This window comes from Ranitomeya variabilis, chromosome 1 (genome assembly GCF_051348905.1).
Source record: "Ranitomeya variabilis isolate aRanVar5 chromosome 1, aRanVar5.hap1, whole genome shotgun sequence".
NCBI classification, from domain to species: Eukaryota; Metazoa; Chordata; class Amphibia; order Anura; family Dendrobatidae; genus Ranitomeya; species Ranitomeya variabilis.
In genome coordinates, this window is record NC_135232.1 from 274,756,340 (window position 1) to 274,783,077 (window position 26,738).

At 41.5% G+C, this 26,738-nt stretch overlaps 1 protein-coding gene and 1 long non-coding RNA gene across 8 annotated transcripts in view; one reads left to right on the forward strand and one right to left on the reverse strand.

Annotated features, from left to right (window-relative positions):
- Positions 1–26,738, forward strand: part of MSI1 (musashi RNA binding protein 1) — a 39,708-nt gene that overhangs the window by 5,579 nt on the left and 7,391 nt on the right. For 4 of the 7 annotated variants that reach the window (XM_077294525.1, XM_077294557.1, XM_077294564.1 and 1 more), the window contains 9 exons: positions 2,278–2,319; positions 2,944–3,036; positions 4,421–4,469; positions 19,292–19,374; positions 21,246–21,363; positions 23,529–23,609; positions 23,881–23,937; positions 25,306–25,362; positions 25,651–25,784. In XM_077294525.1, coding sequence (XP_077150640.1) covers positions 2,278–2,319; positions 2,944–3,036; positions 4,421–4,469; positions 19,292–19,374; positions 21,246–21,363; positions 23,529–23,609; positions 23,881–23,937; positions 25,306–25,362; positions 25,651–25,784 — 714 coding nt within the window. The remainder of the gene's footprint in view (positions 1–2,277; positions 2,320–2,943; positions 3,037–4,420; positions 4,470–19,291; positions 19,375–21,245; positions 21,364–23,528; positions 23,610–23,880; positions 23,938–25,305; positions 25,363–25,650; positions 25,785–26,738) is intronic. The other 3 variants (XM_077294532.1, XM_077294572.1, XM_077294550.1) reach the window with 1 other exon arrangement.
- The window catches only part of LOC143815420 (uncharacterized), a 42,060-nt gene continuing 28,508 nt past the window's right edge, over positions 13,187–26,738 (reverse strand). Inside the window, exons 2-4 of the long non-coding RNA XR_013223748.1 lie at positions 21,971–22,056; positions 16,943–17,028; positions 13,187–13,289 (exon numbers count right to left, since the gene is read on the reverse strand). This is a non-coding gene — a long non-coding RNA (uncharacterized LOC143815420). The remainder of the gene's footprint in view (positions 13,290–16,942; positions 17,029–21,970; positions 22,057–26,738) is intronic.

Sequence of the window (26,738 nt, forward strand, 5' to 3'; positions counted from 1 at the left end):
AGAAATGCTATAGTCTTGGTGATTTAAATAGTAAGAAAAGCCAATACCTTGACGAATTATCAGAAATAACACCAATTCATTAGAAAACTAGCTAATATTGGCATGAACTGTTATCCAACTCAGACATTTATGGGCTTTATACAGGACACGCCATGTACGTAATAGCGTTTTAACCACAATACTTGGTTTTGAAGTACTTTTTAGATGTATTTTGGCTGTAGAATTTTGTGAGATGTCGTATTTTTGTTGTATTTGTGCCTTGCAGTGCTTGGTTTTCTTTTTTGTTGTTGTAAATCATCAGTGTTTTTTTTTTTTTTTTAAAGATTTTAAGTCTTCTGACTTTCTATAAAATATCTTTTGTTTTGGTTGGTGGTTGTGTTGTATGTGTAGGGGATTTTGTAAATTACTTTTTTGAGTAATGAATTAGGCAACACGCTTCTCACGGCTTTCAGTTTGATTTAAATGAAGGCACATGAGCCGCATACAAAATAAAATGAAAATTATGATTTAACACTCCAGCCCAAACACGAGTCATGTATTCAAAAAAATCATCCAAGTTTCATCCAGAAAACTCAGATTTATTTTTTTCTAATTTTCCTTAGATTTTCCTTTTTTACGTCCATGTGACATCCGTGTGCTATCCATGTGCGATCCGTTTTCAGACAACTACATTTAAACATGAACATGATCACATACTCTCTTTTCTCGCTCCCGTAGACTTGAATGTGTGAGTCTCATCTGAGACTTGGAAGAAAGTCGTGCAGGCTGCAATTTTTTTCACACGGGCATCTGAACATCCCCACTGTATAACATTGGTCTGTGTGCTGTCCGATTTAAAAATCGTCTTACACATGTCTGATTTATACACTCGTCTGCATGAGCTCTCCTGATGTGTGCTAAAGGTTTCTTGTAAATTAGTGAACATAAATGATTGATTACAATTATTCAGGTTACTTATTAGGTCTCATTCAGACGTCAGTGATGCTTCTCATATGCAGAAAACAGTATGATTTTAGTCTTTTTCATCAGTGTGTCAGTTTTTACCATCAGTATTTCATCAGTGATTTTCACATATGAAAAAAATTAAATAGCAAAGCCTCGCCAATCCATTACAGTGTTAAAATCTGTGGGGTTGTTTACATGTCCATGTTATTCTGTGGACAGTGTGTCCGTTTTTTGTTTTTTTTTTATCCGGGTCAAGGATCAGAATTACCCATTCAAGTTTATGGGTCCGTGAAAATGCACTGACAGCGTGCATTGCCATCCATCTGCTGCCCTTGTGCTGTCAGTATGTTTTCACAGACCCATAGACTTAAATGGATAATTCTGATCCATGACTTGGATAAATAACAAAACATGGTCATCAGAAAAACATGCACATGTGAACAGCCCCATAGATTGTAATGGGTATGTGTCCTAGCCGTTAAAAACATGCAAGTGAAAAACGGATGTCTGAATGAGGCCTTTAAGGTACATTTTGTAAATCTATGCATCAGGTGTCAGTTTCTTGGTACTGTATTTCTGGTTGCAGGGTGTTTTTTGGGCTAGTTAGACATTCTTATGCTTTTTCTGGCACTATTTACATAGTCATTAGTGTAGGCATGCAGACTATAGCTGGGTGATTGGTTTGCTTTCTGTAATGTCTGTATTAAGGTGGTCATAAGTATTATGGTGGTCATAAGTAGATACTTCTCAGCAGGTACAGACTTGGGGATGAAATTCAGCCCTGGCATTTGAAATCACACAGGCCCATGTGGTCCCCGTCCCCATGAACCAGATGGGATATATTACTAAAATTACACTGGATGGAGGAAAGGAAGATTTTCTACAAGACCAATATTTCTAATGATACCCGTGGCCTGCTGGGGTAAGTGACGGACTCAGCAACTTTGTGCTCCGTCACAACTCTTAACAGTAGGAGTGTCTTGAGAACACTGAATCTGTTAAAAACGTAGCAGGCAAGGCAGCCAATGACCAGACAGGCCCTTCTGGCATTTGCCAGATGGCCAGTCCGGCCCTGCTTCTCAGAATATCCCCCCAACTTTATTAGGATCTGCTGACATCTAATGTCTGAGGTGACCCACCTTTACCCTGTCATATTTCTAATCAGGGCTACAATTCTTTTTTGTGTTACTCAGTAGGTTTTAATATCTTTATGTCTTGCTCTACAGTTTTCTAGACAGTAGTCACCTTTATATATTATGTTGCTGTAGCTTATGTTCTTTGTAGGTCCTGTGGTTGTCCAAAAGTATAATATTTCCATATTCTCATTTTCAGATTGACCCAAAAGTAGCTTTTCCTCGCAGAGCTCAGCCCAAGGTAAGTTTAGGATCATCCCTAGGCACAAATTATTAAAGCAAACAAATTAGTTTCTTTCCGAATTCCTGGAAGCGCTGTAGTGGAGATAGTTGGGGACAATCCGTTACAGCAGCCGGGGAGAGGGCAAGGAGAGAGATGTAACTATTGGAAGGAAATCGGCTTATGTCCAATAACTAGCAGGTGGATCAGAATTGGGTCCTGCAAACACCGGCAGAACTGGGTTAATTCCCTTAAGTAGTTTGTTGACAGACGGCATCTTGGTGTCAGAGCCAGGAAGCTTAGCGCCAGGGTAATTAGAGGCAGCTGGGAGACCCTCAAACAAGGCTCACTTTACTAGATGCTGTGATTGTTTTTGTCTGATGGTTTTATGTGATGTATGTCTTTATAAAGTTTCTGGTAAGTGCCTAACGTGATACATTTCACTTTGCTTGCTCTATAGCAGAAGCTGAGGTTTTCATAACAACTAGAGTACTTTTCCACACACTGTCACCTTCCAGGGAGCAAGAAAATAATATAATCTCTTTCATCATGTGCAGAAGAAGCACCTGTGCTCATGCCCACCACTTGTCCCCTGGTCAGTCTCCTTGTCTGCAGACATCGCCTAACTACTCTTAATTGTTACAGATGGTGACAAGGACAAAGAAGATTTTTGTGGGCGGATTGTCAGTGAATACAACTGTGGAGGATGTAAAACAATATTTCGAGCAATTTGGAAAGGTGAGTCCGCATTGTAAGTAGCGGCAGCAGGATGCAGATTCCAAATTTTCAGGTGCAAATTATTGCTAATTAGCCGAACATCCATTGTCATGATGAAGCATGATGTTAATAGAGGCCTGCGGTCTCTATGACAGCTGGGGAAGCATTCTCATCCGCGTCAGTAAGTCTCTGGTCAGCAAGTGGCAAGGTTTTAAAAGAAGCCTGTAGATTTGGGGATTAAGTGAATAAAGCAATACACATTTCCTCTTTTTTATTTTTTCAAATTAACTGTTACATACAACAAGTATAATAAAAGTTTCATCTATAATCAGATTTTACAAAATATGGCTTCTCTTCTCTGTCCATGACACCTGAGGATGGCCCTCCCCCATTATAAACCCCTGACAGACACTGACGAACAAGCCTCGTTATAAGGCGATTAGATCCCCATTTAATTAGGAGGTTGGAGAGATCACTGGATGACTCGGATTTCTCTGCCATCGGCTGCAGATTATCTACCACTGTGTAGTGGGGGTGGTGATTGTACATTGCACGCATATGACAGGCACACACGTTGCTGCAGCGACTACCTAGCCACAGCAAATGGAGAGTTCACCTGTCCGGACACACTGGTTACAAAATAAAGTGAAACGCTGCATCATTGGCTGCAAAGTGAAACCTCGTATTCTTGTTTTGCATCTTGTTTTCCCATTCTTGCTACTTTTATTTTTTGTGCGCCCACTTTTGTCTTTGTTTCTTTTTCTACATCTCGGTCCTTCCTTACATCTCATACTCCCTCTCCCCCTGATATCTGGTGGGGCCCACACCCCTCCCCCCATCTTTTCAGTCGCACACAAAAGCTTTCGCCTCTTTCCCTCTCCCCTGCGGCTCAGGACATACTAAGCTGCAGTCATAGTAACAGGACAGGGCTCCCAGAGCCTCGGATTCTCCAGGGAACCAAACGGTTTTCTTTGAAAGGCAAGAAACTGTTTGACCTGATGAGTAAATAAATATCTCATAGATCTTAGAGCCTGGAAGTAGCAGGACACACAGAATCCTATGTTTCGCCAAGCTTCCACTTTCTCCCCTCAGCTCCTTGCGTACCTTATGCATTTCTTTTCTCTCTGTTCCAACCTCATTCTGAAGTCCCTGTGTGGCCTCCTTCTCCCTTTCTTGTGCCTGCTCTCTGCCCTTTGCTGTAGGCCTCCTTACCCCTTATTCTTTTCACATTGCAGAGTTTCAATGCCCCCCTCTCCTCCATGCTTCCCCTATGTGATCCACCTGTGTCATTTTCAGTCTGCTGAATTGGAATTCTTACTTTTTTTCCACATTGTCTGTATCACATCTGCCAAAAAGTACCTTGCTTACATGGGACTGATTAACCCCTCTCCCTGTTCCCGTACAGGTTGATGATGCCATGTTAATGTTTGATAAAACAACCAACAGGCACAGAGGTAAGTCTGCTTGCTGTGCTTTAGACGTGTAACAGAAATGTGTCTACCCGGATCTGCTTCTTGTGATGTGATAATCCTCTTTGCAGAGGCTTGTGCGTCTGTGTGTATAAAAATGGTAACGTTCCCGGGGATGAGTGTTCAGCATGTGGTCTGTGCTGAGCTGGACACAGCTCCATTGTTCTTCCTCTTCCTGACTCTTGACTACCTGTCCATCCTCTTTCTGCTGCCTGCGGCCCCTCCTGCATAGGGTCAGATCCCCTATTTTCAGGGTACACTGTTACATTGGTAACTTTTGGTGACAAAGCAGGGATAGAGCTACTGGTTGTGGCCAGATTATACAGATCTTTATCTGATCATTTGATAAGGTCATCAGGCAGTCATCACATTTACATGGATCCCTCAGGGCACAGGATGAATTAGGGGCACTTACGTTGCTATTGTCTGCCCAGCGCATAAAGGGCATTTAAAAAGATGCAGATAGGACAAGGAGGTAACTCTTCTACAATCCAATTAAACTCTTTTGTGCAGTCTAATTTATTTTTTCTTATAGGTACCAATGGCAGTCTAAGGCCTCATTCAGATATCCGTGTTTCATGTATGTGTCCTACCCACATTTTTCAGGGATAGAACAGATGCCCATTATAACTTATGGGACTGTTTACATGTCCATATTTTTACATGCAGCAGCATGTGTCCGTTTAAAACTCACGGAGACAAGTTAGTTTTTTATGGTCAGCACGGATGAAAAGTAGCAATACATGTCTATTAGTCCAGGAAAAACACGTACAGCACTATAGTGCATGTGCTGTAACATTGCAAAGGATAGAAGAACCTTTGCAATTTATTTGTACATCCCTGAAACACACTGATGGTAAAAATGCACACAACGACTGTACACTAGTGACACACTGACCAAACAATGATGACACCACTACCATTTTTGCATATGAGAAAACACTAATATCCGAGTGAGGCTGTGTGCGCACGTTCCGGATTATTCGCGCGTTTTTTCGCAACCAAAATGCTTAAAAACGCTTAAAAAATGCATACATATGCATCCCATCATTTATAATGGTTTCCGCAATTTTTGTGCACATGTTGCGTATTTTTCCGCCCCAAAAAAAAACGCATGCGGAAAAATACGCAGCATGTTCATTAATTTTGCAGATTTGAAGCAGTTTTCCCACTATATTTTTGCATTGGGAACCTCCGGAAAAAAACGCGTAAAATCCGCACAAAAAACGCGCAAAATATGCAATAAAAACGCGTGCAGAATTCCTGGGGAAAATCTCAGGATTTTCTCAGGAAATTTCTGCATACTTTCCGGACGTGTGCACATACCCTGAGGCTTAAGACTGGTTTTTATAGAAAGTTCCAATAGTGGAAAATCATTGGTGATTTGAGTGGCAGCAAAGTGCAGCAGGAAAACATCTGCCTGGAATTTGTATTAAGTTCACATGATTTTCATCAAGAAAAAAAAATAGACAATTTTTTTTATCTGTATTATCTATATGCAATCCGTATATCATCCATATACAATCTTTATGGCACTTGTCTTTATACTTCACCAGTGAATACATTTTCCAATACCAAAATTAGTTTTTTATGTTAAGAATTGCAATGAATCCGTTGAAATCGGATGCTATGTTGTTGATCTAATTTTTTTTATTTGCACACACATAGACATGAATAGGTGAGTCTCATATGACAATCAGAAGAGACCAATGCTTTCTTTTTTTCATGCAGACATTCGGCCGGTGTAAAATAATGGTCATCTGAACAGCCCAACTGAATAGCATTGACTTGAGTGCTGTTCGTTTTTTCCCACAGAGAACACTCGGAATAAAACTATGGCTGTGTGAAGATAGCATTAAATTTATTTGTGGTTGATTTTAAATCCTCTTGACAAGTTATGATGCAGATGTAATCTTGTGTACATAGGATGACATCCACAGCAAATCTGCATCCACGTATGACACCTATGCAGATTTTGATATGAATTTGTAGATTTGCGGCAAAATCAATAAAGGAAAGTTCACAGTTGAAAATTTGTACATGTGAATATAATGTTTCAATACTCAGATTGTTGTTTGCTACACATTGGGCTCAGGACTCTCTAAGGATCTGCTCTTTCTTGTGTTCTTCTTTTTTAATTAAAAATGTGAACAGATCCCTGAAGAGATACAGTACAGACCAAAAGTTTGGACACACCTTCTCATTTAAAGATTTTTCTGTATTTTCATGACTATGAAAATTGTACATTCACACTGAAGGCATCAAAACTATGAATTAACACATGTGGAATTATATACTTACAAAAAAGTGTGAAACAACTGAAAATATGTCTTATATTCTAGGTTCTTCAAAGTAGCCACCTTTTGCTTTGATGACTGCTCTGCACACTCTTGACATTCTCTTGATGAGCTTCAAGAGGTAGTCACCGGGAATGGTTTTCCAACAATCTTGAAGGAGTTCCCAGAGATGCTTAGCACTTGTTGGCCCTTTTGCCTTCACTCTGCGGTCCAGCTCACCCCAAACCATCTCGATTGGGTTCAGGTCTGGTGACTGTGGAGGCCAGGTCATCTGGCATAGCACCCCATCACTCTCCTTCTTGGTCAAATAGCCCTTACACAGCCTGGAGGTGTGTTTGGGGTCATTGTCCTGTTGAAAAATAAATAATGGTCCAACTAAACGCAAACCGGATGGAATAGCATGCCGCTGCAAGATGCTGTGGGAGCCATGATGGTTCAGTATACCTTCAATTTTGAATAAATCCCCAACATTGTCACCAGCAAAGCACCCCACACCATCACACCTCCTCCTCCATGCTTCACGGTGGGAGGCAGGCATGTGGAGTCCATCCATTCACCTTTTCTGCGTCGCACAAAGACACGGTCGTTGGAACCAAAGATCTCAAATTTGGACTCATCAGACCAAAGCACAGATTTCCACTGGTCTAATGTCCATTCCTTGTGTTCTTTAGCCCAAACAAGTCTCTTCTGCTAGTTGCCTGTCCTTAGCAGTGGTTTCCTAGCAGCTATTTTACCATGAAGGCCTGCTGCACAAAGTCTCCTCTTTAGGGTATGTGCACATGTTCAGGTTTTTTCGCGATAAAAACACTATAAAAACTCATTAAAAACGCATACATTATGCATCCTATCATTTAGAATGCATTCTGCATGTTTTGTGCACATGATGCGTTTTTTTCCGCGAAAAAAACGCATCGCGGTAAAAAAAAGCAGCATGTTCATTAATTTTGCGGATTTTCTGCGTTTTTCCCACTATTCTATGCATTTGGGGGAAAAAAAAGCTTAAAAAACGCACCAAAAACGCATGGAAAAAGCGGTAAAATCACGGTAAAAACGCATGCGGATTTCTGGCAAAAATGTCCGGTTTTTGTCAGGAAAATTTCTGCAAGAAATCCTGACGTGTGCACATACCCTAACAGTTGTTGTAGAGATGTGTCTGCCGATAGAACTCTGTGTGGCATTGACCTGGTCTCTAATCTGAGCTGCTGTTAACCTGCGATTTCTGAGGCTGGTGACTCTGATAAACTTATTCTCAGAAGCAGAAGTGACTCTTGGTCTTCCTTTCCTGGGGCAGTCCTCATGTGAGCCAGTTACTTTGTAGCGCTTGATGGTTTTTGCCACTGCACTTGGGGACACTTTCAAAGTTTTCGCAATTTTTCAGACTGACTGACCTTCATTTCTTAAAGTAATGATGGCCACTCGTTTTTCTTTACTTAGCTGCTTTTTTCTTGCCATAATACAAATTCTAACCGTCTATTCAGTAGGACTATCAGCTGTGTATCCACCAGACTTATGCACAACACAACTGATGGTCCCAACCCCATTTATAAGGCAATAAATCCCACTTATTATATCTGACTGGGCACACCTGTGAAGTGAAAACCATTCCCGGTGACTACCTCTTGAAGCTCATCAAGAGAATGCCAAGAGTGTGCAAAGCAGTCATCAAAGCAAAAGGTTGCTACTTTGAAGAACCTAGAATATAAGACATATTTTCAGTTGTTTCACACTTTTTTTGTAAGTATATAATTCCACATGTGTTAATTCATAGTTTTGATGCCTTCAGTGTGAATGTACAATTTTCATAGTCATGAAAATACAGAAAAATCTTTAAATGAGAAGGTGTGTCCAAACTTTTGGTCTGTACTGTACATTCACTTTTTTTTGTTTTTGTCTTTAGAAAAGACTAAAAAAGATAAAACACGCATATATACAAGTCTAGACGCACTCATAGGACCACGCAAATTTATGTGTGCACACACTGATATATATACAGTGGGGCAAAAAAGTATTTAGTCAGTCAGCAATAGTGCAAGTTCCACCACTTAAAAAGATGAGAGGCGCCTGTAATTTACATCATAGGTAGACCTCAACTATGGGAGACAAACTGAGAAAAAAAAATCCAGAAAATCATTGTCTGTTTTTTTATCATTTTATTTGCATATTATGGTGGAAAATAAGTATTTGGTCAGAAACAAACAATCAAGATTTCTGGCTCTCACAGACCTGTAACTTCTTCTTTAAGAGTCTCCTCTTTCCTCCACTCATTACCTGTAGTAATGGCACCTGTTTAAACTTGTTATCAGTATAAAAAGACACCTGTGCACACCCTCAAACAGTTTGACTCCAAACTCCACTATGATGAAGACCAAAGAGCTGTCAAAGGACACCAGAAACAAAATTGTAGCCCTGCACCAGGCTGGGAAGACTGAATCTGCAATAGCCAACCAGCTTGGAGTGAAGAAATCAACAGTGGGAGCAATAATTAGAAAATGGAAGACATTCAAGACCACTGATAATCTCCCTCGATCTGGGGCTCCACGCAAAATCCCACCCCGTGGGGTCAGAATGATCACAAGAACGGTGAGCAAAAATCCCAGAACCACGCGGGGGGACCTAGTGAATGAACTGCAGAGAGCTGGGACCAATGTAACAAGGCCTACCATAAGTAACACACTACGCCACCATGGACTCAGATCCTGCAGTGCCAGACGTGTCCCACTGCTTAAGCCAGTACATGTCCGGGCCCGTCTGAAGTTTGCTAGAGAGCATTTGGATGAACCAGAGGAGTTTTGGGAGAATGTCCTATGGTCTGATGAAACCAAACTGGAACTGTTTGGTAGAAACACAACTTGTCGTGTTTGGAGGAAAAAGAATACTGAGTTGCATCCATCAAACACCATACCTACTGTAAAGCATGGTGGTGGAAACATCATGCTTTGGGGCTGTTTCTCTGCAAAGGGGCCAGGACGACTGATCCGGGTACATGAAAGAATGAATGGGGCCATGTATCGTGAGATTTTGAGTGCAAACCTCCTTCCATCAGCAAGGGCATTGAAGATGAAACGTGGCTGGGTCTTTCAACATGACAATGATCCAAAGCACACCGCCAGGGCAACGAAGGAGTGGCTTCGTAAGAAGCATTTCAAGGTCCTGGAGTGGCCTAGCCAGTCTCCAGATCTCAACCCTATAGAAAACCTTTGGAGGGAGTTGAAAGTCCGTGTTGCCAAGCGAAAAGCCAAAAACATCACTGCTCTAGAGGAGATCTGCATGGAGGAATGGGCCAACATACCAACAACAGTGTGTGGCAACCTTGTGAAGACTTACAGAAAACGTTTGACCTCTGTCATTGCCAACAAAGGATATATTACAAAGTATTGAGATGAAATTTTGTTTCTGACCAAATACTTATTTTCCACCATAAAATGCAAATAAAATGATAAAAAAACAGACAATGTGATTTTCTGGATTTTTTTTTCCCTCAGTTTGTCTCCCATAGTTGAGGTCTACCTATGATGTAAATTGCAGACGCCTCTCATCTTTTTAAGTGGTGGAACTTGCACTATTGCTGACTGACTAAATACTTTTTTGCCCCACTGTATATATATATATATATATATATATATATATATATATATATATATATATATATATATATATATATATATATATATATATATATATATATATACACATACACACACACATGTATGTAGCTGCTTGACAGTCATCTCTGTCACATAGTTAATTTTGGTCAAACAAATAGCTCCCGACGTCACTATGTTGTGCTCTTACTCCAGAAAATGACAGCACATAGCTAGGTACAGGTTCTTGGGTGTCATGGAGTGTTGTTTCATGTGCCAGTCTTGATCAAAAGTTTTTTCCCCTTAGAATCGCAAAATTTTACCGTAATATGAGATTCACACCACTTACCGGTAAATCATTTGTAGCTGTCCGTGCAGCAGAAACTGAAATTCTCAGCAGTTTTCAGCTGGTGTAGATCTTCACTTTGATTGCCGACAATTATTAAAATGATGGTTAACCTGTTGGGCTGCAGTTGGAGTTGGCGCCACTGTTCTTGCTAAGCCTCGCCAACCTTTTTCCTTTAGAAAGGTTAGTGACACCATCGGAAACAGGCACAATTTTGCTCAAATATCAGAAAACCAGTTTATATTATTTGATGAACTTCCTCACATTTTGCACATTTTCAAGTCTGATCAACAATGATCAGTTCAATCTGAAAGCATCACTATGTTGCTCCAACTCACAGTTGGCAAAATATTGGACATATGCCCAGAATTGAGTGCAGTAGAGTAACATGGAGAAGCATATTGAACGGTTGGTGAAGGCTGCCTCTGTCCGTATGCCCTATGAGGGCTCATGGATACCAGTAGGGTGTTTCACAAAGTGTTACCAGAACCTATAGTTGCAGTAATTCACTGATTGCCACCGCTATTCCAGCCTGCAAAGGGTTGTCTGTGTCTTTTACTCTTCCCTTATTTCCCATCCTTACCCATTTACTATACACTGGCCTGTCTGCACATCCTACAATGTAGTGATGATTGGTTCATTGCAATTTTAAGTTTTAAGTAGATTGTGCACAACTATTCAGTTTTTTCAGACCACTAGAACGATCATGCCAGACTTTGAAAGGGGGAATTCTTATTTATTTATTTTTTTTTACTTTTCAAAAAGGCTTCTAACAGAAAAGAAGGCAAGCCATTCTTGTACTGAAGCTTAAGGAGTCTCTGCTGGTCTCTTCTTCCTGATCCTATGTTAATATGCTAGCAATGCCAGAACAGGACCAAAAAGTAGAGAACAGGGACTCGGTAAGCGTAAGAACACAAGCAATGGTGGTGAATGGCTCCTTTTCCTTTTTTATGCCACGTTAAGCCTTTAAAAAATGATCAGATGGACAACCCCTTTAAAAGGATATTTTGTTTTTTTATTTTTTCATTTATTTGTTTGTAAAATAGTAAATCATAATTTTTTTAGATTGTGCAGGTATTAAACTTTAAGTTTACATGCATTTCTTACATCAGTGCAGTAGCCACTGTCTACACAGTAGAATGTAATATCCCCCCCCCGAACAGTCCTATGTAATGCGACTTTAGCCTAACTGATTAGGATTAAACATGGCGACAGTCAGGTGACCTGCAAAACCTCAAGTGACCCCTGTCCTTCTGTAAGCAATATCCAGGACACAGCTAATGGTAGATTTACATCTGAAATATGACTACATGTCTCTAGGTGATTTATAACATTTCTGCAAGTCTCCAGATGATTTGTAACATGGCTACCTGCCTGTAAGTGACGTCATATAAAAGAAGGCTCAGTGCACACAGCGTACAAGTCTTTCTTTGGAGGTGTATACTACTAGGGCCATACAGTGACTCCAAGTTAGCGCCATGATTATTTTTTCACACAGACTACTGCATTCCTATATAAATAATAAATACTTGTAATCTTATAAATGTATCATTAGCCTTTGTTAAAACTATTAGTTTTTATTCGTGACAAATTAAAAAGAAAAATCTTTATACAAAGCTTTCTAACGTATTCTCCTTGGACTAACTCAGTCTTCTCTAATTTGAAAGGTGTAATATCAGAAGTAAGATAGATATGTTAAAACTTGTTAATCAGTAAATGGAGATACCCAAGTTGTTACATTTATAATAAACAATGGCAAGAGGGGTCACTTATCGAAGCTGGTGAAAATGACCATCATCCTTGTGACAAGATTTCAAACCGAGAAAAAAACAATATAAAACCAAAAATACCTGCTAGCAGATTTAGTAAAATAGTCAACCTGTGCCCTTATATTCATACACATTAGTTTGTCAGTACACAGATGCAAATTGTATGACGTGGAAAATTGTAGCATGAAATACTTCCCCAATAGCACTACATGCCACAATGCAGCACAAAGTCCCCCCCCCCCAGCATAACTAAATACCACAATGAAGCACAAAGTACATCAAAGCCATTTTACTTACTAAACAAACTTAAGAAATGGAGCAGTTTCTAAGAAAGCCATCGAAAAGAAATCAGATGTTTGTGTGTAGAGTATGTACCGTACTTTATAGACCCATAGACCTTTAGGTCTGCTCTGTTACCATGAAGATATATAAATGAGGTTTGTCTAAAGTACACATCCCTTTTTCATAGACTCTGTGTGCTATTATGTTTCCATCTCAATGGTTGAGTAAAGCATCGTCTAAAAACTGGAGTCTACATACTTTCTACAAATTTCTTCAATTTTACTAAAACTTACAAGATTATTGAATATAAGTTATCTGTGTGCGCTGGATGGGAGCCCTGAGAACGGCTTCCTACATTCCAGCATCTGCCAATCTTCTTTTGATTTGAAGGCCTGGAGCCACATTATTGTGGTGGTGTGACACTCATATGACATCCTGCCAGGTCAGCTATTTGAAAGTAGAGCTGAAAATGTCGGGAGGGGTTCCTGTCCAGCCACCACAGATCACTGGTGTGGCCGATGGACCGGGTCCTGCAAATTAATTTGCATCAACTCCAGTATATTTTGTTTACCAGTGAAATAAGCATTCGCCACTGTAGGACTTCTATGCAGCTCAAATTTTGTAAAAATGTATGATGATATACTGTATAATACGAAAATCTATCACAATAGGTTGCGTTAAATGACAGCCATAAGACTAATTAGGCCATGTTCACACGTTCAGTATTTGGTCAGTTTTTTAAACTCTGTTCCTCTCCTGGTTTTGGCTTACGAATACTATCAGAGGAAAAGTATAATTGAAACATGTCACCACTTCTGTATTTTTCACCCACTCCTGGTTTTGGCTTACAAACGCGGAGGTAAAAAACTCACTTAATACTCAACGTATGCACATGGCCTAATAGAAACTATAAAAAGTAACTTGTTCTTCCAAGGTTATTATATTGTAATTTGTAGTACATACAAAAATCTGTGCAGCTGTAGCTTTTCCATAGGATTGGACCAGATAGGTTGTCCTTCAATACCTGGGCACATTCATGAGCCTAGGGTGACTTTGACCCTGTTCACTAGTTATCCTTCGTTTGACCACTTATTGTTCTCCAATCCATTATATACTGAGAAGACCCCCACAAGGCTTGCTACTTCGGAGGATGTGTAACCCAGTTCATCCAGCCAACACAATTTGGTCTAGTCAAAGTCACTTAGATACTTATTTTTTCCTATTATTACTACTTCCAACACATCAACCTTGAACTGATCTTACTGCCTAATGTATCCTTTGTCACTACTGTTCACTTAATTTAATCTTATGGCTGACCAGGTCATCCTAAAGTCACCCATACACAATAGATTCATGCCAGCTTCACCCGTTGATCTTGATGTGTTCATCCGACACTAAAGTATATAGGGAGATGGCTAACTGATTGGGGAAGATGTCGACCGGGTAGCAGAGATGTCTGTGGCAGCTTTCTCACAATGAACACAGGAGCGATCAGCTGAACAAGTGCTCCTGTTTATGGGAGAGACGGCTGAGATGGTCCTCAGCCAAACGTTGAGCTCAAGCATTGTTTGACCCAACAGCCACCTAATGTGTATAGGGGGCCTTAACACAACCTGATGAAGAGGTGTAATGATTATGTGAAACCCTCATTTATTCATGGTTTGCTGTTGACATTACGTGTTTGCTGCATGTAATGTATCAATGATTGGATTGCATTCATTCATGGAGATGTAGTGGTTTAGAAAACAGGACTGCTAAATCTTTGGATTGGGAACCTGCCAGTATCCAGAGTTGACTAGTGAATTGTGTTTGTGAGCCATGTCTCATGTTGAGGTAGCAAATAGTTGAAAAGTTTGAAATCCTCTTTTGGATGTAGGAATGTATAAAATGTTCCAAGATAAAATATTCAGCCCTGGACCTGAGTGCTGGGCTCTGCTCTGAATTCAACGAGAGTTGTGTCTCCACTAAAGCGTATAATAGTGCCATTGTTTCCCTCAGCAGAAGGTTCTGACACAGTCCCATATGCTGAGCGCTTGTCACAATGACCAATCTGCATGGCGGCAACTGATCATGTATGATACTTGTGCTTCTGTATTGTCCAGGAAGCTCATATTATAGACATTAGTCAAGGTGCATTGGAGAAAATGAGGGTGAAATAGGAAATGATAAGTATGATTCTGGACATCTGTTAAGTTAGAACTCTGTACAGTAAAATCTGTAAGATATCGTTCTACAGCTCACATAATACAGCTGTTTAGTGCCCAAATAATACCACCATACCATGTCTACATAATATATTCATACATAGGTGATAAATGGGGAAAACGCTGATCCATTGCGGAATTAACCCCTTTCACTACTTCGATCACCAAGGATTTAATTGTTGTTTGGATGTATTACTGCTATATTATTTAAATCCCAGGTGACCCAGTGTCGTTAGGGGGTTAATTCCCCTGTGGATTGGCATCCTTTTTACATGCGGCTTCCTACTAGGTGCTGAATGGCTGTGCTCACACGTAGTGTAAATAATGTGTTTGTTTTTTTTCTCAATAAGAATCTTGACTGATTATTGCATTTTAGCTACATTTTTATTTCCTGCGTTTTGTCTTTTATGTGATCATTTTTGGTGCAGATTTGAAGCAGCATTTTTTAATGCTATTTTTAGTGCAGAAAACGTCTGATTCTACCCTTAAAATCACAACTGCATTTTGTACATGCATTTTTTCAGGCTTCCTGCACAGTTGAACAGCATCTTTAAACACACAGTGCTTTGCAGTTTTTATTAAATCACATCCATTTTGCTTGGACAGTTAAACACAGCAGATTTTCTGCATTAAAAAAAAATCTGTATTAACACTACATGGGTACACGGCCTCAACCGGGTTTTCCCTAAATGAATATTTATAACCAATCAACAGGACAGGTGATGCATTAAATAAAAAACCCAGAAATAAATCAATAAAAAATGCACTGTTAAAAACAGGCTAAAATACTCCAAAATACAATAATATACAAAGAGAAAAAAGGAGTACAGAACTGCCCATGTATAAAAAGTATATCAAATATTTATCAGTTACCAATATAATTATAAAATCACCACATACATAATTATAAAAAAGATTTTTTCAAGGACAAAAAATTATATAGTGAAGGACACAAAACAGAAAGAGGTCCGACACAATTGCATATATCACAAGACCGGGAAATCAGCGATCATAGTATATAAGGGCTGTCCCACACGTCCAGATAATTCCGGTACCGGAATAAATCGGTACCGGAGTTATCCGTGTCCGTGTGCCTGGGAACTCACGGAGGCCATACCTGCGGCACACGTGTGCCGCCCGTATGGCGAGTGGGTACCACACGGAGCGTGTGGTACCCACTCTGCATGGTGCTGAAGCTGCGATTCATATCATCCCTGCAGCAACGTTTGCTGCAGGGAAAATATGAAGAATAGTGTTTAAAATAAAGATCCATGTGTCCGCCGCCCCCCCACCCCCTGTGCGCCCCCCCCGCTGGTCAACAAATACTCACCCGGATCCCCCGTCGGCTGTCGCTCCTTCCTGGTCTGGCCGCGGCTTCTCTACTGTATGCGGCCGATTACACTCATGAATATGTGGCTCCACCTCCAATAGGGGCGGAGCCGCCTATTCATGAGTGTAAATGAGCGGCCCCACGTGACCGCATACAGTAAGCCGCGGCCAGACCAGGAAGGAGCGACAGCCGACGGGGGACCCGGATAAGTATTTTCTGACCAGCGGGGGGGCGCACAGGGGGTGGGGGGGCGGCGGACACATGGATCTTTATTTTAAACACTATTCTTCATATTTTCCCTGCAGCAAACGTTGCTGCAGGGATGATATGAATCGCAGCTTCAGCACCATGCAGAGTGGGTACCACACGCTCCGTGTGGTACCCACTCGCCATACGGGCGGCACACGTGTGCCGCAGGTATGGCCTCCGTGAGTTCCCAGGCACACGGACACGGATAACTCCGGTACCGATTTATTCCGGTACCGGAATTATCTGGACGTGTGGGTCAGCCCTAATACATATTACAACACTGTCTAACCACCATGAGTGTAATTAGAGTAAAAGAAGCATAATGCCAGTATGGCTATCTCCCTATACACGTAACTAAGGTGTAGACAGTGCGAATCCTTATGTCAAAATAAAATCTCACCCAATTTTGTCCAGGCAGTAGGTCAGACCATGCAGCCCCAATGCGCGTTTTTGAGGAAGCCCACGCAGCTAGTTCAGGGGTGGTCCCTGCAATCAGTCAAACAGATCAGATAAGGATGTATTTTGGGAAACCCCCTTTTTTCAGGGTTATGTGATGAATAAGGTCCAGAAGGACTGCAACATCGCTTGTTTATGCCACTGAAATTGTCATGGTCTTTCAGCCCCTAGACAATAGCACAAATGGATCCTACTGATAGATTTCTCACTGGGTAAAGGTGGCCACAGTTAAAAACTTAAAATATAACCTTTATTACCGGTACTTATGTATTAAAAATGTGTGCTGAGTAAATAGTGCTCAGTAAATTAATCATTTAGTAGATTGCGACCTCTGCTGGATATAGATTAGGGCAAAGCTGGTTGCATGCACACACTGACAGGTAAATGCTGCTACGACTTTATGGCCATGTTCACATATTCAGTATTTGGTCAGTATTTTACATCAGTATTTGTAAGCTAAAAGCAGGAGTGGAACAATCAGAGGAAACGTATAATAGAAACATGTCACCTTTTCTATATTTATCACCCACTCCTGGTTTTTACTTCCAAATACTGTGGTAAATACTGACCAAATACTGAACATGTGAATGTGGCCTAAATGTAACCAGCACTGCAGCCCTCAAAAGGGCTCGCCAAAAGTTGCATAGGAGCCCTAAAATATCCTCGTAATCTACAAAAGTCAAGTTTCAACACAAGTAATCCAACATGTTTTGTTCATGTGAGCTTTTCAGAGTCAGGTTGTGTCAGCAATGTGTGCAGGAGTAGGCAGTGCCCAAAACATCATGATGGATTTCACCCATTTTTGGTTCTGTATTAGGACTCATTCACACTTCTGGTTTTCACGTACAAGTGCTGTCAATGGTTTTCACGGGTAGCTTTTCATACCTATGATATTCTGTGTGGCTGTGCACATATCCAAGTTTTTTCCTTGGACTGAGTGGTCCATGGAAAATATCAGAGATATATCCGAAATTAATGAGAGGATTGGATCAAAATCAGCAATGTATGTCTATGGGTCTGTGAAAAAATAGTACAGCACTTGGATGACATCTGACTGCAGTTCGATTTTCATTGACTGTGAAAAAACTTTTTTTTATTATTTTTCTATGTACGAGAATAACAAGTGACTCTCGGACCACATTGTGATAAGAATTATCAGTCCATTTTTCTCGTACGTGGAAAAATCGGACATGTGAATGAGCCCATAGTGTGGAAAAATAAAAGGTTGCAGCATATTGAAATGTGCCGTGAATTTATTTCCACCCATGTGGTCTTAGTCAGTGAAGTAGTTAAGAAACGGGGTCCCTGAGAAATTGCCCAGCTTGCCACCCCTGAAGCAGTCCCTGAATATCAGTTCCAAACTTAGGCCAAAGATTTTCAGAGTTAAGTGGCTTCGGCATTTGTAGATTTACTTGTGATCAGATGCTAAAGATGTAATTCTGCTCTCATTGTGACACTTTCACCTCATATGTAATTGTATACAAATCTATATTATATAACTTGCAGTCTTCCAGGTCTTTGTAAATAGTTTATGCATATCTTTGATTTCCTGTCACTTGTAATTCCTCTTTTGTTTAATACCCGACAGACTTTAGCCCGATGTAGAGGTTGTATTCCGCATCCATATGTCTGGAAATAATGAGTTATGGATGACACTGGTGTCAGTGTCATTTTCACAAGATGGTGGTGTTTTGCAGTGATTGTGCAAAAAAAAAAAAAAATCACTGTAAAAATTACTTTATGAGCTCTGAATGTAAAATACCTCAACCAAAGGAGCAAAATAAAAGTCAGTCTTGGATAGAGCTATACTGGAGGCCACGCATTCAGTGACGCATGGCTCCACTTGCTATTGTAATTAGTGATGAGCGAGTATACTCGTTGCTGGGGTTTTCCTGAGCACGCTCGGGTGACCTCCGAGTATTTGTTATTGCTTGGAGATATAGTTTTCATCGCCTCAGTTGCATGATTTACGGCTGCCAGATAAGCTGAATCCATGTGAGGAATGCCTGTTTGTTAGGGAATCCCCACATGTATTCAGTGTATCTGGCAGCCGTAAATCATGTAACTGAGGCGATGAAAACTATATCTCCGAGCAATAACAAATACTCGAAGATCACCCGAGCGTGCTCAGGAAAACCTGAGCAACGAGTATACTCGCTCATCACTAATTGTAATGTGTTTCTTCTTTGTTGCACTTGTTTCGCTTTTGTCTTTTATTATCTACAATATGTCTAATTTATTATTGTCTCTATCCACGAAGGCTATACAGTCTGATGTCTGACTTTACTTGCAGGATTTGGGTTTGTGACCTTTGAAGGGGAAGATATTGTTGAGAAAGTTTGTGAGATTCACTTCCATGAGATTAACAATAAAATGGTGAGTGGAAATCCCTATTATTATAGTCGCTCGGGTCAGCCTAAGGCCACATTCACACGTTCAGTATTTGGTTAGTATTTACCTCAGAATTTGTAAGACAAAACCAGGAGTAAAACAATCAGAGGAAAACTATAAGGCCGGTTTCACACGTCAGTGGCTCCGGTACGTGAGGTGATAGTTTCCTCACGTACCGGAGACACTGACACACGTAGACCCATAAAAATCAATGCATCTGTTCAGATGTCATTGATTTTTTGCGGACCGTGTCTCCGTGTGCCAAACACGGAGACATGTCAGTGTTCGTGGGAGCGCACGTATTACACGGACCCATTAAAGTCAATGGGTCCGTGTAAAACACGGACCTCACACGGACGTTCTCCGTCTGGGGTCCGTGTGCGTGCAGGAGACAGCGCTACAGTAAGCGCTGTCCCCCCCACATGGTGCTGAAGCCGCGATTCATATCTTCTGTGCAGCAGCGTTTGCTGCAGAGAAAATATGAATAATAGTGTTTAAAATAAAGATCTATCTGTCTGCCGCCCTCCCACCCCCTGTGCGCCCCCCCGCTGTTCAGAAAATACTCACCCGCTCCCACGTTGGCTGTCACTCCTTCCTCTCTGCCCCGCGCCTCCTACTGTATGCGGTCACGTGGGGCCGCTCATTTACAATCATGAATAGTCGGCTCCGCCCCTATGGGAGGTGGAGCCACATATTCATGACTGTAAATGATTGGCCCCACGTGACCGCATACAGGAGAAGCCGCGGCCAGACCAGGAAGCAGCGAGGGAGGCGGGTAAGTATTTTCTGAACAGCGGGGGGGGGGGGGGGGCGCACAGGGGGTGGGGGGGCGACGGACACATAGATCTTTATTTTAAACACTATTATTCATATTTTCTCTGCAGCAAACGCTGCTGCAGGGAACATATGAATCGCGCTTCAGCACAATGCAGGGTACCACACGCGTGGGTACCACACGCTCCGTGTGGTACCCACTCACCATACGGGCGGCACACGTGTGCCGCCCGTATGGCCTACGTGAGTTCCCAGGCACACGGACACGGATAACTCCGGTACCGATTTATTCCGGTACCGGAATTATCTGGACGTGTGGGACAGCCCTAATAGAAACACGTCACCACTTCTGTATTTATCACCCACTCCTGGTTTTGGCTTACAAATACTGAGGTAAAATACTGACCAAATACTGAACAAATTAGGATTGATCACTTAGGGTATGTGTACATGACTTCTTTTACTTTTTGGGGGGTTTTTGAGAGGAAGAGACTTGAGGGCAGGTCAGCGTCTTTTTTCCTGAAGTGTATTTTTTGGGGCCATCTTTTCCTGAGGGTTACTTATGACATCTTTGGTTGCTGACATATTTTTTTTTTTTTTACTTGTGGCTTTTGTAAACCAGTGAGTGGCTTGGTAAAGAATGATCCGGTCACTTCTTTTATCTTTAGGAGCCTGACGGATGGTCAGGTCACTTCTTTTAACCCCTTCTCATCTTAGGAAGCGGTTCAAAGAAGCTTAAAAGTCTGAACATATGTCCAGCAAGTTGTTTTTATATAGAAAAACATATGATAATTTTTTGTAGCGTTTGTTTAGTCCTTTTTACGTGGGTTACAGAGAATTAAAAAGACCTCATGTGCACATAGAGTTACATAGGCAAACCCTTCATTTAGGGTTCTGGAAAAGCTGGATGACAACTCTTGTGTCAGCTATAATGATAGACATTTTGAGTGTCATTCTGCCTGCCCAGACATTGCTTTAACTTAAAAATAACGCATAAAAAGAATCACACATGAGGTAATCTCGATGGCCTGTATTTCTGTTTTATATCATTTGTAAAGCTATATTACCAATTTCATTTTAAGGTTGAATGTAAGAAGGCACAGCCGAAGGAGGTGATGTCACCAACAGGCTCAGTACGGGGACGATCTCGAGTGATGCCATATGGAATGGACGCCTTCATGCTGGGAATCGGCATGCTAGGTAATTGTACAGACTGGAGGGGATTGAACTGTGTTCCCTCTACTGGTCACAAATGGTTACTACACCTGAACAACTGAAAAGTTTGGCTGCTCATTCTGCAATGTATACATATATATTTATCTTGTGTACAGAAACAGTTTACAATAGGCTTCTAAGATTCTAGTTATGCTATCATTAGCAAAAAAATTAAAATATTACATCCCCGTAAAATTATCCCGTCCCAATAACCACTACTTGAGTTTTGATAGGAGCAAGGTCAATGGTGTGATGTACCATAAATATGTAAAATTGGAAATCTTCAGAAAATAAGGGCTACAAACATAAAAGAATAGCTATAAACTGATAATTCTTCACATTTGATTAAATTATACATATTGTTATACAAAGTTGCGTATATATAACAGTGTTAGATTCAGAAAAAACCTACAAGAAGCAAAATAAGCATAAACTCTGCTGCTGTGATTAAATAAATAAAAAAGCAAAAGTTCATCTAAATAACACAGGATTGTTTTTTTTTTAAATAAAAAATAGCGTAAAAGCCATCCCACCGTTAACAAGGTGACCCTGATCGGGACGGTCCTACGTTGTCTAATATTGAAAATCTTACCATGTGTCAGAGTTGACCTCCGTATTCGTTTCAGGCAGAAAGCTGAATGGAACTCCAATTGTGTGCAGGGGTTGTTATCCATAATCCTAGTCATAAAGCAGGGTACACATTGAAACAATAATATAACTCATTTAATAAAATCCAACCACTCTTAAGATGCCACCCATTGGTCCCACCAATATTTGCTTGCTGTTCTTCTGTGATGACGTACCCACATGGGACCACTGCAGCCAGTCACTGGACTTAGTAGTCACATGCTGATTGTGCAGCAAGAGCAGTGATTGGCAGCACTGGTCAAATGGGAGTAGCTGGCACATAATCACTGCTGTACAGTATAGAAAGACTCAGGACAACCCCAATGGTGGCCTTTTTGGTGGCAGAGGATTTATCAGGTGGATACAAGTTATTTTGTTTCCTTTATTCATTTCTTATGTTCTGACAAGTTTGAAAATATCATAACAACCAAATTAAAACAGTAAGAATTCTATCCTTCAAAAATAGAACAGGTGAAGTGCTGACTTTAGAGCCAGGTGGCAGCGCCAATATTGTCTGGATCGATTGAATTCTGACTACACAAATAGCATTGTGCTAATCAGGAGGCATCTGCTGCTAATATGGCCTCATTGTGCTTAATTTATTACTTAAAAGGGTTGTCCACAACTTAAGCAACTCCTTCTTACTTGTCGAAGTCCCAGTAAATAAGTAAAGCTATAACTCCCCTATCAGTCCTGAGCCTTCCGAGGGATGTCAACTCCAGGTCTCTCGGCACTCGAATGACTTCATGTCAAGGGAACCGCTGCAGTCAATCATCAGCTGCTGATTGATTGCCGCTTATCAATATTCCATCAGATCGGACATCTGTTCTGATGAACTATTAAGGCCTGCGGCTGGTTAGTGGCTGTGATTGGCTGCAGTGCTCACATGAAATAACATTGTCACACCAGCACCAGCACGTCTGGCGTCGACTTCTCTGGAGCAGTGCCTGTGCAGGAGGTGAGTGTAAGCTTTTCTTATTTACTCGAGGGTATCAATAATTTACGAATTGTCCTAGTAGTGAACAACCCCCTTTAAAGTGACTATAAGGTTGCGTGTCCACGCTCAGGATGGCCGGCGGTATCGCCGCAGCGGCGAAGCCGCTCGGCGCTAAGCCCCGCCCCTTTTCTGGGACGCGATCATGCCGGATGTGTACAGTACACATCCGGGATCATCGCACCCCTCGCCATAGGGCCCTGTGATATTACCTGCGGCGACGCTGCGGCGACGCAGGTAGCACGGACATGCTGCGATCTGAAAAGACGCGCAGCATGTCCGGAGTCGCAGGGCCGCCGCGTGCGGGTTTCCACGCATAGTGGACACGGGATTTCACAAAATCCCCTCCACTATGCTGGAACATCTGGACGCTGCGTGTTTGACGCTGCAGCGTCAATCACGCAGCGTTTACTTACCGTGGACACTCACCCTTAGACTGCTCTAAAAAGGCTAAATCACAAGGCTGGTGACTTTACGATGCCTTCTAGAAGATTCCACTATTTTTCTATTTTGCTTTTTTTTTTTTTAGGATATCCTGGTTTCCAAGCAGCTACTTATGCCAGCCGCAGTTACACAGGCATTGCACCAGGGTATACCTACCAGTTTCCAGGTAAGTCAAATGCATCTTTATATAGAGTTTATTTTTTGCTACTGTTGTTTCCCTGCTGAGGACTTGGGTGGACTAATGGTGGTGGATTGGTGTTCACTACTTTTGTCAGTTCATATGTCCATTCAAGGATTGCGAGTGTCAACAATAATATACATTTACTGGTTTTTCATTGGCACTGGTTGGTTTTGGTCAACTATTCCATACTCAATGCCAGCCACCTCCATGGGCTGGGCTTCTAGCCATTCCTAAGCTGTTTCACGTTTCGTTTTAGAATTTCGTGTAGAGAGAACCCCTCTCCCGGGCACCCCCGTCCTCCCAGAACTAACAGGTCAGTCCCATTAACTTCCTAAACCTCACAAACGAGGAGAACAGCGTAATCAGAGTGGTGGCCCTGCTCTGTGGGTAATGTGGACTGCATCTGGCACTTCACTGATGGCATTGTGGCAGGAAAAGGTGTCATCTTGTCCAGGACATTTCATACTAGATGTTCCATGTAACATATAGGTATTCTCGTTGTTGGGTGTATTCGTTTTGTGGCTCAGCACCGTTGACATCCTGTATGACTTCCCATCTATAGATGTGGGGAGAAATGCAGATTTTCCTCTTCCTTCTGAACAAGGAGACTGATAGTTCTCATTGTGACCTTGTGCCAGCAACTGGTCACCTCTCTCTCTCCTCCGGCAGGAGCTGACGTGTGCACATATTTGAAGGTGTTGCCTGCTACAATATAGCAAAACATTTCTTGTGCTTGATATGTGGAGAACAATCTCATGGGAAATGCTAGAATTCCTACGTGATCCTGCGCACACTTTATTGTTTTACTGTGGTTCTCCCACTAAATAAATGTGTATGATTGCTGGGGATTTGACCTCTGAAGCAGCAGGGTGTGTGCTTTACCTCCACCCCATTCACTTCTATGGGACTGGCATAGAAAACTACTCTGTCCCATAGAGGTGAATAGAGCGGTAGTCACACGTGCACTACTCTGCGCCATTCACAGGGAGACCTTAGGACCCTTATTACGAGATCCGATGAGCTTCCAGGACCCCAGTGATCTTACATTCCTGTGCATAGATAATAAATGTATTTAGTGGGAAAACCCCATATATAGTGTGATTAAATTCTGTTGCTTATAGTGTAAAAAACTAGAAATTCGGCTTTGGTGGCACTTTTCATCTATCTTTCTCTACTCAGTCTTAATGTTTGCACCAGCTCCTTTGAATGGGGCTGAGACATGACTCTCATTTCTGCTGCAAGTACAGAGGGTAAGCCAATGGGACAACAAGACAGGAAAGTATGGCCCCCAGAACAATGCAATAATTGCCCCCTCTATAGGAGTTGTGAAAACTACATAAAAAGCTGAATTCTTTTATTTTGGCTAGTATAATCCTTTGGTGTACTGTGTAACATGAAGTTTGTTACCACATATTTGTACCCCTTGCACTTTACATATCCCATGGCCAGAACGTCAGCCCTCAGAGCTGAAATCTGCATAGTGTAGGTCTGTGTTGTGCGTTGTGCTGCATGTTCCATGACTATGTACTGTGTTCATTAGTTTGGTGGTATTCATACTTTCATGCATGCTCTTAAGAAGACCTCTCATATCATGTGCGCTGATGTTGGTTGTAGGGTTGCTGCTCGTGTTGCCCACCACATTCATACTCAGTGCTAAGTGGAGCTGTCTTGTGTTTTTCAGCAATCCCATTGACTGCATACGGACCAGTAGCGGCAGCAGCTGCAGCAGTGGTGAGAGGTAATCGGATTATTATCCACATATTTAGAATAGTTACATTATAGAAAATGGCAGGACAGTCGTATAAAGTGCAATTAGTAATACAGTCTGACAACAGTGCCTCCGGTGGAGAAGAAGCGCCTTTACAAATGGGGTGAAGTGTGTGGAGGGAATCGGAACATGTCTAGCTTGTTGTGGGTGATGTATAGATTTCCTGGCGGAGGGGACAGAGTGGGGGATAGCGTAGGGGGCTGTTTGTAAGATCTACTTTTTTAGTTTGTAAACAAGGCTCCACTCCAACTTGCACAGGGGGTTTTCTGGGAACCAGCAGCCCAGGGCCAATGGCAGAACTATATGGAGCAGCCAATCAAGAATCTGCAGTCAGCAGCTACATCAGTGCAGCAAGTCCAGCACCAAGCACTGGCTTTGGACACAGCCTCGGGGTAAGTAATATAAAGGGTTTTTAACCCCTTCACGCCATGGTCAGTTTACTTTTTTTTTTTTTGTTTTTTTGTTTTTTTTGTTTTTTACTCCCCTTTTTCAAAAAGCCATAACTTTTTAATATTTCTGTCAATATAGGTTTGGTTATTGTGGGACGAGTTGTACTTTTGAATGGCACCATTGAATTTATCATATGGTTTTCTGTGAAATGGGAAGCAAATTCCAAGTGTGGTGAAATTGCAAAAAAAAAGTGCAATTCCACAATTGTTTTTTGAGTCTTTTATTTCCCAAGTTCACTATATGGTAAAACTGACTTGGAAATATGATTCTTTGAAATTTTGTGTCTTTTTTTTATTATTATTTTATTATTTATATTTAAAAAAAAAAAGTCTTACATTTTACTTTACTTAATAGTCCCCTTAGAAGACTTGAAGCTGCGGTCGCCTGTGCTGCAGGAAGCAGGGCTTCAGCACTGCTATGTATAGCAAAAATGGCAATCGACTGTGAACGACAGCCACGGGCCAGTGTTCATAGGAGTATCATAATGGCAAGCACAAGGGTCTGCTGTCATGATAACCCATCAGCGCCCCTCCCCGATCTACCTTCGTTTGTTAAGGCATATGACAGCTGACTTGACTGGTCAGCGGCTCTCCTGACCCAAGCGTCAGAAATACATTAAGCTGTCATGCTCAGGTCAGAAGAGCCACCGGGCAGTACAAGCAATGCGGTGTGTTATACGGCCGTCTGACTTCGCTCTTACTATTAGTGTTTCATTTGTGATTTTCTTATACGGAACAATAAATTAATTCCAATTCTTCTCCTATCCATTACAATGTTAGTGACAGATTGTACACTCATGCTTTCTGTATGCTGACCCTTAATTTTCGCAGACCCATGTTATTGTATGAGCAGTTTAGATCCGAGACTCCAATTAAAAACGGATATCTCCGTGATTT